The sequence below is a fragment of the Octopus sinensis genome, linkage group LG5, assembly GCF_006345805.1.
Source record: "Octopus sinensis linkage group LG5, ASM634580v1, whole genome shotgun sequence".
Taxonomy (NCBI): Eukaryota; Metazoa; Mollusca; class Cephalopoda; order Octopoda; family Octopodidae; genus Octopus; species Octopus sinensis.
In genome coordinates this window covers 11,136,315-11,151,394 of record NC_043001.1, presented here as the reverse complement: position 1 = coordinate 11,151,394, position 15,080 = coordinate 11,136,315, and the positions used below count along the sequence as shown (strand labels likewise).

Sequence of the window (15,080 nt, the reverse complement as noted above, 5' to 3'; positions counted from 1 at the left end):
GTGACAGGCTAGTTGTAGACACATTATCCTAACACATATGGATTATATGTAAGATGTGTCTTGTGTCTAAGATGTCAGCTGGAATGTTTGTTGCAAGTGATCTTTAGCCACAGGTCAGCACTGGTCAAGCAGACTTATGATCAAAAGTACAGTAGCCATGACGACTCGGTCTTTTCTTCATTCACAAATCGGCAAACACTGCGTCCCCCTTTTTTAAACATAATATTGTGTAATTTGAGGGAGAATTTGCTGTGTGTCTCTTATTGTGTATGTGGCGGTGGTGGTGGTGATGTGTGTGTGTGTGTGTGTGTATACAGACACACACTCCATGTAAAAGCACCGTCTGTATGCAGCTGATGCCAGCGCCACCTTGACTGGCTTCCGTGCCGGTGACACATAAAAGCACCAACCGAGCGTGGCTGTTGCCAGCCTACCCTGGCATCTGTGCCGGTGGCACCTAAAAAGCACCATCCGTACATGGCCGATGCCAGCTCCGCCTTGATTGGCTTCCATGTCAGTGGCACGTAAAAACCATCAACCGACTGTGGCCGTTGCCAGCCACCCCTGGCATCTGTGCCAGTGGCACGTAAAAAGCACCCACTACACTCTCAGATTGGTTGGCGTTAGGAAGGGCATCCAGCCGTAGAAACACTGCCAGATCAGACTAGAGCCTGGTGCAGCCTCCTGGCTTCCCAGACCCCGGTTGAACCGTCCAACTTGTGCTAGCATGGAAAACGGACGTTAAACGATGATGATGATGATGATGATGTATATACATGTATATATGGCTTAGTGGTTAGGGTGTTGCATTTGTGATAGCATGATTGTGGTTTCAATTCCTGCACCAAGCAGTGCATTGTTTTTTTGAGCAAAACACTTTATTTCATGTTGTTTAAGTTCACTCAACTGGCAAAAATGGCTAATCCCACAACAGGGTACGGATCCCTCAAGTAAGTAATATGTACATAACAGTATCTGGGAAACCAGCCTTACGAGCCTCTGGCTTGAAAAGGAACTTTGGTTTTTTTCTATTGCTTCCCAACCTACAGGGATCTGGGTTCAGTTCCACTGCACGGCACCTTGGGCTAGTGTCTTCTACTATAGCCTTGGGCCAACCAAAGCCATGTCAGTCGATTTGGTAGACAGAAACTGAAAGCAGCCTGTTGTGTATATATATGTGTTTATATGTATCTCCATGCTGGTGGCACGTAAAAGACGCCATCCAAGCGTGACTGTTACCAGCATCGCCTTACTGGCACCTGAGCCGGTGGCATGTGTAAAATATTCGAGCGTGGTCGTTGCCAGTACCGCCTGACTGGCCCCGTGCTGGTGCACGTAAAAGCACCCACTACACTCCCGGAGTGGTTGGCATTAGGAAGGGCATCCAGCTGTAGAAACTCTGAGAGATCAAGATTGAAGTCTCGTGCAGCCATCTGGTTCGCCAGCCCTCAGTCAAAATCGTCCAACTCATGCTAGCATGGAAAGGAGACATTAAATGGCGATTATATATATATATAAAGCACCCACTACACTCACGGAGTGGTTGGCGTTAGGAAGGGCATCCAGTTGTAGAAACATTGCCAGATTAGACTGGAGCCTGGTGCAGCCTTCTGGCTTCCCAGAACCCCGGTCGAACCGTCCAACCCATGCTAGCATGGAGAACGGACGTTAAACGATGATGATGATGATGATGATATATATATATATATATATCATCGCCATTTGTTTATATGTATTTATGTGTGTATGTCTTTGTGTCTGTGTTTGTCTCCCCACCATCGCTTGATAACTGATGTTGGTGAGTTTATATCGCCAAAACTTAGCAGTTCAGCAAAAGAGAACGATCGAATAAGTACCAGGCTTACAAAGAATAAATCCTGGGTGGGGAGAAGATTTGTTCGACTAAAGGCGGTGCTCCAGCATGGCCACAGTCAAATGACTGAAACGTGTGAAAGAGAGATATGCATGTGTATGTTTGTGAATGTGTGTGTGTGTGTGTTTGTGAATGTGTGTGTGTCTGTGTGTGTGAATGTGTGTACATGCATACATACACACATTCACATATGCTTATTATACTGAAGACCAGGACCTATTCACAGTTCCACCGGAGTTTTGGTGAAGCTCAAGAGTAGAGTGTTGACATTTTACATAAGAACCAAACATATTCACTTCACTCAACATGTCAGGTTCTATATCAGACAATGTTTGCAATATCTAAATTATATCTTGATGCTTACATTATTAAATAACAGCTCTCTAATAAGGTCTGACTATATATCTTAAGTTTTCTGTAAATTTATATAGGCGCAGGAGTGGCTGTGTGGTAAGTAGCTTGCTTACCAACCACATGGTTCCGGGTTCAGTCCCACTGTGTGGCAACTTGGGCAAGTGTCTTCTACTATAGCCTCGAGCCGACCAAAGCCTTCTGAGTGGATTTGGTAGACGGAAACTGAAAGAAGCCCATCGTATATATGTATGTATATATATATGTGTGTGTGTGTATGTTTGTGTGTCTGTGTTTGTCCCCCACCAACATCACTTGACAACCGATGCCAGTGTATTTGTGTCCCCGTCACTTAGCGGTTCGGCAAAAGAGACCGATATAATAAGTACTGTATTCTTACAAAGAATAAGTCTGGGTCGATTTGCTCGACTAAAGGCGGTGCTCCAGCATGGCCGCAGTCAAATGACTGAAACAAGTAAAAGAGTAAAAGAGTAAGAGTAAAACCCTTTCATGGGTCTTCTCTCAAGATCTTCCCTTGTAAACTGTTTTAACATTTTTCTTATTATTATCAAAGAATGTATATATGTATTTTAATATTTTGTGACAACCATTACTTAACACAACAAAGCTTTTACAAAGCTTTTGACAATCTTTTTCTAAAAAAGTGAAACCGGTCAAGTTGAATAAACACTTTTTAAAATTGCATTTTCAAACATTCTTTCATATATATTTCCACTCGTGTGGTATCTTACAACTTCACTTTGTTGTATATATATATATATATATATAATAAAAACTTACTACCTTCGAAACACGCATTGAGTCGAACCAGGGGCAGCTGATGAAGGAGAATATTCCTTGTATTGCTTGTCTTGTACTCTGTTTTTTCGTTGTTAAAAAAAAGTCCGTTTCCTTGTTTGATTTTATGTTTTCGTTTCTCGTAGTGTTCTACGTTTATTTGTGGTGTCCTGTATTCATATATATATATATATATGCATGTATATATACATATAGATGTAGGTATGTACATGTATGTATGTATGCATATGTTTCATTGGTTAAATTGTTATTATATATATATATACGATAGGTTTCTTTCAGTTTCTGTCAACCAAATCCACTCACAAGGCTTTGGTCAACCCAAGGGTATAGTAGAAGACACTTGCCCAAGGTTCCACACAGTGGGACTGAACCTGGTACCATGTGGTTTGGAAGCAAGCTTCTTACGACACAGCAGCTAATGTACATGAAGGGCTTCTTTTAATTTCTGTCTACTAAATCCATTCACAAGACTTTGGCTGGCCGAAGACCACACTGGGACTGAACCGTGAACCATATGGTTCGGAAGCAAACTTCTTACCACACAGCCATGCCTAGAGGAAATGCTTTACTATAATGTACATACATTTAATATGATAGATAGATGGAAATTTTAATTTTTGCTTTTTATATTGATTGCACCTCTGAGAAATTAATCACTTGAATTTATTTTATAAAGTATGCATTGAGTGCAACGTTGTATCTTTTACAGGCTCTCTCATCACCACTTCTGCAAGCTCAGTGAAATGTATGCTTCACAGATGAGGTCAAATAAGGCTGAAACATCCCCAGAGTTGTTACCCTTAGTTACCAAAAAAAAAAAAAAATTAAAATAATATTAACCATTGTCCTCATGTGTTTTCTTCACCAGATAAAATATTCCTAACTACATATTTGATGCTGACTTCACAGAATAAGTAAACTGCAACCTAATGATTTAATATATATTATTGTGTATGTGTGCGTGTGTGTGTGTGTGTTATTTACACTATTGACCTACTGCACAGTTCATGCCTGGCCATCTGAATTCAAATAATCTTTTTCGTATGTTCCTCAACTTCAATCACGATCTTCCAACACAGTTCTCATGGCTCAGAAGGTGGGTATAGAGGTGTCGAAAATCTGACCTCACCTGCCCTAATACCAGTCGAGTTTCTCTTATTATTATCATTATTATCATCATCATCATCATTATTATTATTATCATTAAAATTATTATTATTATTATTATTATTATTATTATTATTATTATTATTGTTATTACTTGATTACGTCTCTTTAATGTTACATTGATATATTTCTGTGATAATTATATCTTTACAATGTAAGTGAACGTGAGAGAGAGAGTGAGAGAGAGAGAGAGAGAGAGAGAGAGAGAGGGAGTATTCATGGCAGAGACACTTATAAGAAGAATCTCATTGAAGTGTCTAAAGTCAGATCTGAGAACAATCGCATAACACACAAACACACACACATACCCACACACATCATCATCATCATCGTCATCATCCTTATCATCTTAGTTTTATGTCTGTCTTCCATGCTGGGTTGGGTTGGACATTTTCACTGGACCTGAAGAGCCAAAAGTCTGTGTCAAGCTCCAGTGTCTACTCTGGCATAGTTCTCTATGGCTGGATGCTCTTTCCGATGCCAACCATTTTACAGAGGGTACAGAGTGCTTTATATATGTGTGTGTGTGTGCAATATTTCTCTTTCTATTTCTCTTTACTTGTTTCAGTAATTTGACTGCGGCCATGCCTGAGCACCGCCTTTAGTCGAGCAAATCAACCCCGGGACTTATTCTTTGTAAGCCCAGTACTTATTCTATCGGTCTCTTTTGCCGAACCGCTAAGTGACGGGGACGTAAACACACCAGCATCGGTTGTCAAGCAATGCTAGGGGGACAAACACAGACACACAAACACACACACACACACACACACATATATATATATATATACATATATACAGCAGGCTTCTTTCAGTTTCCGTCTACCAAATCCACTCACAAGGCATTGGTCAGCCCGGGGCTATAGCAGAAGACACTTGCCCAAGATGCCACGCAGTGAGACTGAACCCAAAACCATGTGGTTGGTAAGCAAGCTACTTACCAGACAGCCACTCCTATGCTTCTTTCAGTTTCCGTCTACCAAATCCACTCACAAGGCTTTGGTCGGCCCGGGGCTATAGCAGAAGACACTTGCCCAAGATGCCACGCAGTGGGACTGAACCCAGAACCATGTGGTTGGTTAGCAAGCTACTTACCACACAGCCACTCCTACGCCTATATGTTGTATATTTCATTAACTATGATTACAGCAACGACAAGACTCGACTGGTTCTGTATTTCAATCTACGTGGAAAGGACGAAGGGCAAAAACTGAGCTCAACAGGATTTGAACCGAGAATGTAAGGAGGCAGAGGAGCAGCCACGCCATCTCCCCACCACGTATTATTTGCTTTGAAAGACATGATGGAATAATACCATGCAATACCACATTGCCAGTGCCACCTAACTGGCTCCTGTGCTGGTGGCACATAAAAAGCACCATTCAAGCATGAGGTTGATGCCAATATTGCTTGACTGTCTTCTGTGCCAGTGGTACGTAAAATGCACCCACTACACTCTCGGAGTGGTTGGCGTTAGGAAGGGCATCCAGCTGTAGAAACACTGCCAGATCAGATTGGAGCCTGGTGCAGCCTCCTGGCTTGCCAGTCCTCAGTTAAACTGTCCAACCCATGCCAGCATGGAAAGCGGACGTTAAATGATGATGATGACGATAATTGGTTAATGAAATATATGACATATATTGCACATGCCTGCATGCGTGCACACTCACACACAGACATGATGTGTTAATCAGCATCTTATTGAAGAAACTAAATCCTCACTGCTTTGTGAGGGTCATGGGAAAGGAAAGCGCTAAAGGAGTCAGCACTGGCAGCAAATCAAGGAGCAGAATCCTTCAGGGAGCCATGTGCCCCGCTTTGACATCCTCTCAGCAGCTCCAGGTTAGGTGTATCTCTTCAGAGCTGCAAGGCAAGTCACTCAGCAGAAGGCTAATCGACTTAATCCCTTTGTAAAAGGTGGCAAGCTGGCAGAAACGTTAGCACGCCGACTGAAATGCTTTGCGGTATTTCGTCTGCCGTTACGTTCTGAGTTCAAATTCCGCTAAGGTCGACTTTGCCTTTCATCCTTCCGGGGTTGATTAAATAAGTACCAGTTACGCACTGGGGTCGATGTAATCGACTTAATCCGTTTGTCTGTCCTTGTTTTTCCCCTCTTTGTTTAGCCCCTTGTGGGCAATAAAGAAATAAGAAGGCTACATCAGTGTAAAACCTACACTTTGTTGGTCACTGCAGTCCACTTAGGCCACTGAACCTCTTTGGTCAGACCTTCGAGTCTAAAGAGTGGGACTGGATTGTGCAGACTGACACTCAATTTAGAATGGCCAAAAACATGCAGGAATAAAAATCCCCTACAGCACCAAGGTTCAGTATACATAGCTAGTTGAGGACATGTCATGCTTTGGAGTAAAGATTGCTTGCCAACATAACATGGCAGTTCTGGTTTAGGACGAATGTTGCTGTAATTTAGCCCCACGAAACATTGGCTCCAACTGGCTATACGACACAATCTGTGTCCTTATATTTTCGAACAAGGGAATCTAGCACCCCAACTCAGCTCAAAACAATATCCCTTCATCAGCGCAGGGGCTAAATTACAGTAACATTCGTCCTAAACCAGGACTGCCATGTTATGTTGGCAAAAATCTTTATTCCCTCCCCAAATTTTCTAATGTCGTGCTTTGTCATTATCTTCAGGCACAAAGACAGTGCCATCATATGGAATGGTATTTATATATTTATCCCATTCTTATCCCACTTCTTTATTTTTTCATTTCTCTGTTTCTCCTGATGGAGGATTAGTGTCCAAAATACCAAGACTCTTTCTGTTCTTTTGAAGTGTTAAAATTATGTAGCAATCATTAAAATTTGTCCTTTCTGTTGTTTTCCTTTTGTTTACTAATTTTTTTTTTACTTCATTGAGGTTTTTGTTTTGTCTGACTGATCATTATCAGCATCATCATCATCATCATCATTTGATATCCATGTTCCAAGCAGGCATAGCTAGGTGGGTTTGATGGGTCTGGACACTACATTGTGTTCCAATGTCTGCTTTAGCATGGCAGTTATAGGCAGATGCCCTCCCTAATGCCAAATTTTTAATATTTTGTCAAGATTTTTCCTTGTAAATTGTTTTAACATTTTTCTTATAATCAAAGAATGTATATATGTATTGTAATATTCTGTGACAACCAGTACTTAACACGACAAAGTTTTTACAAAGCTTTTACATTTTACTTTTGACAATCTTTTTCTAAAAAAGTGAAACCAATCAAGTTAAATAAACACCTTTTAAAATTGCATTTTCAAACATTCTTTCATATATATATGTGTGTGTGTGTGTATACATACATATATATATATATATATATATATATATATATATAATGTGTGTGTATGTGTATGTATATATATATGTGTTTGTGTGTGTGTTTGTCCCCCACACCATTGCCTGACACCCGATGTTGGTGTGTTTATGTCCCTATAATTTAGCAATTTAGCAAACGAGGCTACAAAAATAAGTACCAGGCTTATAAAAAAAAAGTGGGGCCAATTCTGAAGCTGGGGACAAACACAGACACAAACACACACACATAAATGTATATATGCGATAGGCTTCTTACAGTTTCTATTTACCAAATCTATTGACAAGGCTTTGGTCAGCCAGAAGCTGGGGGACACAGACAAACACTCACACACACACATGTACACAGACACAGACACACACACACATGTACATGTATACATGTATATATGCAATGGGCTTCTTTCAGTTTCCCTTTAAATTCGTTCACGAGGCTTTGGTCAACCTAAAGCTAGGGGACAAACACAGACACAAACACATGCACACACACACATACATGCATATATGCAATGGGCTTCTTTCAGTTTCCCTTTAAATTCGTTCACGAGGCTTTGGTCAACCTAAAGCTAGGGGACAAACACAGACACAAACACATGCACACACACACATACATGCATATATGCAATAGGCTTCTTTCAGTTTCCATTTACCAAATTCGTTCACAAGGCTTTGGCCAACCTGAGGCTACAGTAGAAAAAATACTTGCTTAAGGTGTCACACAGTGGGACTGAACCCAGAACCATGTGGTTGGGAGGCAAGCTTCTTACCACACGGCCACACCAGCATCATTTTCATTAAAAATTATTTTTAGCTTCATTATTATTTTTGCTTCATTAAATATGTTAATATTAACATATTCATGCAGATACTGACTCTGAGTAATTAATCACACCAATTAGATATATTTTTTTTTAATTATTTCTTCTTTTCTTTCATAGGTTTTAATTGATTATGTTATTGAACTCAATCCTTTTCCAGTCTGGTACTTATCGGATTGATTGCCATTGACACCTTACCTGACATCAGTAAACAAATATACACACACTCCCGCATTCAAACACACACACACACACACACACATACAGAGATATATATTTCTCTATCTGTCTGCCTCTCTCTTTTCTCCTCTCTCCCTCCTTCCCACTATCTGTCTATCTACATATCTACATATCTGTCTGTCTATCTACCTACATACCTACCTACATACCTACCTACCTACCTACCTACCTATCTACCTACCTACCTATCTATCTATCTATCTATCTATCTATCTATCTATCTACCTATCTACCTACCTACCTATCTATCTATCTATCTATCTATCTATCTACCTATCTACCTACCTACCTACCTATCTATCTATCTATCTATCTATCTATCTATCTATCTATCTATCTATCTATCTATCTATCTATCTATCTATATATATATATATATATATATACATATATATCATCATCATCATCATCGTTTAGCATCCGTTATATATATATAACATACAAAATACCGATAAGCATTTCGCCCAGCGGGTTAATGGTTCTGCCAACTCACCGCCTCATAGGCGCAGGAGTGGCTATGTGGTAAGTAGCTTGCTAACCAACCACATGGTTTGGGGTTCAGTCCCGCTGCGTGGCGCCTTGGGCAAGTGTCTTCTACCAAAGCCTTGTGAGTGGATTTGGTAGATGGAAACTGAAAGAAGCCTGTCGTATATATGTATATATACATATATGTATGTGTGTGTGTGTGTTTGTGTGTCTGTGTTTGTCCCCCTAGCATTGCTTGACAACCAATGCTGGTGTCTTTATGTCCCCATCACTTAGCGGTTCGGCAAAAGAGACCGATAGAATAAGTACTGGGCTTACAAGGAATAAGTCCTGGGGTCGATTTGCTCGACTAAAGGCAGTGCTCCAGCATGGCCGCAGTCAAATGACTGAAACAAGTATATAGATATATATATATAGATATATATAGATATATATATTTCCTTTTGCACAATATTAAAACAACAGCTAAAAATTTTCTGAAGCTACTACTAATTTTATCTACGAAACACCCCCTGATTTTAGGGTTTGTTACTGTTTATATTTTAAATTACATAAGCTTTTATGGGGTCACCAAAATCTTTTAAGTGCTTAGGACCTCGGTGGGTCTAATCCAGTCCTGACTGGTAACCTAGCGATTTGATTTTAAATCACCACTACAGTGTAAATTAAGAATAGTTAATTAGCCAGATGCCAAATGTGACTATCCCTCCCAATGCCATATTTTTGGTGTGGTTGGGTAGAGGGCTAAGAAGCTCATTTTGCAGCCCCGTGGTTTCAGGTTCAGTCCTACTGTGTGTATCACCCTGGGCAAGTGGTTTCTACTATAGCTCCAGGTTAACAAATTCCTTTAGGGGTGAATTTGGTAAATGGAAACTGTGATGAAGCCTGTCATATATATGTGGGGACTAGCGTAGCCAGGGGGCGGCGGCGGTAGGGGCAACACTTTTGGGTCTGTTGTAGGCAATACGTGTTTTTGTGGGGTCCGGGTGGCACACACTTGCTACGCTAGTGTATGTATGTATGTGTGAGAGGGAGAGACCGCTTCACAACCGGTGCTGGTTTGTTATCGTTCCTGTCAATTAGCATTTCTGCCAAAAGGAACGGATATAAGTACCAAACTGCAACAATAAGTATAGGGGACGATCAGTTCAACGAAAACCTTCAAGCTAGTGCACCAGCATGGCCGTGGTCCAATGACTGAAACAAGTGAAAGATAAAAGATAGAAGGATAGTGTATCTAAGACTACATAATTCAATGAGTCCTTCCTCGTTTTCTAAAAACGGTATAATATGTACGTGATCCGCTTGCTACTTCTAGCAATTAGAGTGACCCATATCGAGAGAGAAAGGGCTTAATATCTTAATGTTTTGTTAATCTTTATATATAAAAGTAAGGTTGTGTGCTGTCTGTCTCCTACGATTTAGATTCCTAACTACTCCCACATTTTGCAGTGCAGTTTAACCAAAACCGGGTATCTTATAGTCCTGATTCATATCGAGCCCTTCTAGGTATTAGCACGCGTCTACGATGAGTCTACGATTTAAAAACAAATTTACCATCATTTTTTTCCATTTTAATGCATTTTTTCGCTATTATATAAGGGAAGTAACTCTCTAAAAATGTCTACGATGAGTCAACGATTTAAAAAAAAATTTACCATCATTTTTTTCCCCATTTTTAGTGCATTTTTTGGCTATTTTTTGGCTATAACTCTCTAAAAATGCTTATATAGTTATTTCCCTTACAAACCCGAGCAACGCCGGGCGATACTGCTAGTGTTTTTAATAAAGTTTTATTATATAATATTCGTGAGTTATTTTCGGTTTATTCGAGTAAATATAAATAGTAATAATAAAAACAAAATCTTCAATCGAAAGACTGAAGGAAACATTACGTGGTCTCGCGATTTGCTAGAAATAGAAGCAAAATCTCACTCGAATCACACAGTGCTTTATTTAAGACATGGTAAATACTGATAAAAAATCGATTCCGATCTGACAAGAATACCAGTGAAGATAGGAGCACTCATTCGATTAGACTTGATCAGGAGCCAAACGACAATAGAAAGTTTTACAATCGAGGAATAAATATAAGGAGGGTGGTTTTACCACACCGATGCCAAAGGTGTTGTTGACAAGAGCCAAAAATAGCCGCGCCGCCGATTAACACATAAACATTATATTATATGTATATGTGTGTGTGTGTGTGTGTGTGTGTGTGTTTATATATATATATATATATATATATATATATGTATATAAAATAATAATAATAATAATAATAATAATAATAATAATAATAATAATAATAATAATAATAAAAAGCGACAGGTAAGTGGAAGTTAGGAAGTTAGGACAATCATAATGGCCCTCGGAATTTCAGACGCCGGGGCTAAGAGCTACGATGCATTCTCGTCGGCTAATATATATGGATATCGTCCGGAAGAGTTCTAACAAATGATAATCCTGTGGCATTTCCTATGACATTAGAGCTAATGAAGTTAAGAAGATAATCGTTTATTACTTGAGTCATTTTAATTCCTGATATGTGTGTATCGAAAATGTAATGAAGTCTGGATCCATAGGCGTCTTTGATCAAGGCCTCCTTGAATTAAACGATGAAAAGAACCGTTAATGAGCGGAGGTAAAGAATACGCTCACTACCCGTTTTCGGCATAACAAAAACCGGCGATCCTTCGGTATAGGTACCGTAAGTGGCTTTGTTTACATTTCTGAAGATAACAGAAACCTTTTTCTCCCACCCCTAACCCTCCATATATATAAAAAAAAAACACTTTCTTGAAATGTATCCGGTACCTATACCGAAGTTACGCCCAAAAACCTACGCCTTCCCCCCCCCCCAGTAACCCTAAACCCCAACCCTAAACACCAAGCGTGCGTATTCTTGACCTTCGCCCCGTTTATGAGCCACTAAACCCGTCATCACATTCTTTACGTGGTTGCTCAACCCGCTGGAAATAGCAGCAAAACAATCCTAAATAAATCAATAAGCATACGGCTTTTTCAAAATAAAGCGTTTGACCCGGTCATAAAAACAAAAACAAACGAAAAAATAGTGTAATAGGTGTAAAACAACTTCCTCTAAACAAATATGACAAAAAAAAATGCGCGCTCGTGAAAGCAGGGTGGGGGAGAGGCCTCGGAAAATTCACATCGTGAATTTCCGAAAGCGTCTGAACCGGGCACAAAAACAACAAAAAAAAAATAGTGTAATAGGTGTAAAACAACTTCCTCTAAACAAATATGACAAAAAAAAATGCGCGCTCGTGAAAGCAGGGTGGGGGAGAGGCCTCGGAAAATTCACATCGTGAATTTCCGAAAGCGTCTGAACCGGGCACAAAAACAACAAAAAAAAAATAGTGTAATAGGTGTAAAACAACTTCCTCTAAACAAATATGACAAAAAAAAATGCGCGCTCGTGAAAGGAGGGTGGGGGAGAGGCCTCGGAAAATTCACATCGTGAATTTCCGAAAGCGTCTGAACCGGGCACAAAAACAACAAAAAAAAAATAGTGTAATAGGTGTAAAACAACTTCCTCTAAACAAATATGACAAAAAAAAATGCGCGCTCGTGAAAGGAGGGTGGGGGAGAGGCCTCGGAAAATTCACATCGTGAATTTCCGAAAGCGTCTGAACCGGGCACAAAAACAACAAAAAAAAAAATAGTGTAATAGGTGTAAAACAACTTCCTCTAAACAAATATGACAAAAAAAAATGCGCGCTCGTGAAAGGAGGGTGGGGGAGAAGCCTCGGAAAATTCACATCGTGAATTTCCGAAAGCGTCTGAACCGGGCACAAAAACAACAAAAAAAAAATAGTGTAATAGGTGTAAAACAACTGCCCACACACTAATTACAGTACACAGTCCTTCTTCCCAATAGATCGATTAGTGTTGTTCCACCCCGCTAGATCGATTAAAGTGTTCTCCCACTAGATCGATCAGAGTGTTGTCCCCCACTTATGGACCTCATTGATCTGTCCATGTTATGGTTTAGCCACTATTTACATTATTTGTTTTTGTTTTTGTGCCCGGGTCAGACGCTTTCGGAAATTCACGATGTGAATTTTCCGAGGACCCCCCCCTTTCGCGAGCGCGCTTCTTTTTCTTTTTTTTAATCATATTCGTTTAGAGGAAGTTGTTTTACACCAATTACACTCTTTTTTTGTTTGTTTTTATGACCGGGTCAAACGCTTTAGTTTGACCGCTTCTTTCTAGATGGGATGGTCAAAGCTGGAAGGCCGTGTCAGATCGATAGCGGATCTTTTCGGTTTGAACGGCAGTTTTTTCTAGCGGTGTCATATGAAATTGCCACCTATAATTATGACCCTAGTATCGATCTATTGCATTTCAATCTGTTTTAGGGTTAGGGTTAGGGTGGGGGGAAGGGTATCTTTTTTTCTTCAGAAATGTAAATAAACCCAATCTGTTTCTTAAACGAGAGACATATATTTCTTTATTGCCCACAAGGGGCTAAACATAGAGGGGACAAACAAGGACAGACAAAGGGATTAAGTCGATTACATCGACCCCAGTGCGAAACTGGTACTTTATTTATCGACCCCGAAAGGATGAGAGGCAAAGTCGACCTCGGCGGAATTTGAACTCCACAACGTAACGACAGACGAAATGCGGCTACGCATTTCTCGTCCGGCGTGCTAACGTTTCTGCCAGCTCGCCGCCTTTCGGCACAGAATGTTTTCACCTCAATAGACGTCATTGATTGGTTGAAATTGCAGAAATTGAAGAAGAAAAAACAACAACAAATATCTTACAAACTATAGAATTTTCTCAATAAAGCCAAGAGAAAAAGATGTTTTATAAACATTCTACCAGTATACGAAGTTTAAAAGTGTTTAGTTACTCTCTTTTACTCTTTTACTTGTTTCAGTCATTTGACTGCGGCCATGCTGGAGCACCGCCTTTAGTCGAGCAAATCGACCCCGGGACTTATTCTTTGTAAGCCCAGTACTTATTCTATCGGTGTCTTTTGCCGAACCGCTAATGTTACAGGGACGTAAACACACCAGCATCGGTTGTCAAACAATGCTAGGGGGACAAACACAGACGCACAAACACACACACACACACACACACACACACATATATATATACGCATATACGACAGGCTTCTTTCAGTTTCCGTCTACCAAATCCGCTCACAAGGCACTGGTCGGCCCGAGGCTATAGCAGAAGACACCTGCCCAAGATGCCACGCAGTGGGACTGAGCCCGGAACCATGTGGTTGGTAAGCAAGCTACTTACCACACAGCCACTCCTGCGCCTACGTGGAAATTATTTTGAAAAAACTGCCGGTCAAACCGAAAAGAACCTCGATCGCTGCAAAACCTTAAACAAAGCAACAACAATTACAGAAGAACCAGTGTGTTTATATATACATGTATGGACCTACCAGCCTTCTGTTGTTGCTCTTTCTCCAACAGATCGGAATCAGTGTGTCGCCGTTTCAGCTTATATTCTTTCGACTCGGTTGTGATTAGTCGCTGTTTGATATCATTGGACACAAGGCAAGACTCAATGTAAGGCTGTAGCTTAACGGATAGCCAGAAATGTCTAGCTAGGATCGCATCGTGCTCGTCAGAATCACAGAAAACAGTGTTTTTGTTGCTGGTTAAAAAACGAGTGTCAAGGAATTTTACAGTCGTTGTTCCAACCGACATTATTCACCGATTTCGTATCCATGGTAACACGGACGCACTGACGGCAGTTAGGTTTCATTTTTGCGTTTTAAGCCGAAGTTTCGTAGCTTTCTCACTCGAAATCAGTTCACATTTGTGTAAATGAAATTTATATAGTTAATGATGTTATGCTTGTGTTTATTAAATCACGTAATTAGCTATAACCTCTCTCTCTCTCTCTCTCTCTCTCTCTCTCTCTCTCTCTCTCTCTCTCTCTCTTCTCTCTCTCTCTCCTTTCCTCTCACTTTCTGATACATTCATACGTAAATCGAGAAAAAAACACG

The 15,080-nt window shown here is 40.3% G+C and overlaps 1 protein-coding gene across 1 annotated transcript in view; it reads right to left on the bottom strand.

Annotated features, from left to right (window-relative positions):
* LOC115211703 (protein Hoatz homolog) overlaps positions 1–14,814 on the bottom strand; it is a 104,271-nt gene extending 89,457 nt beyond the window's left edge. Inside the window, exon 1 of the mRNA XM_029780354.2 lies at positions 14,511–14,814. Coding sequence (XP_029636214.1) covers positions 14,511–14,778 — 268 coding nt within the window. The 5' untranslated portion in view covers positions 14,779–14,814. The remainder of the gene's footprint in view (positions 1–14,510) is intronic.
* Between the last annotated feature and the right edge of the window lie 266 nt (positions 14,815–15,080).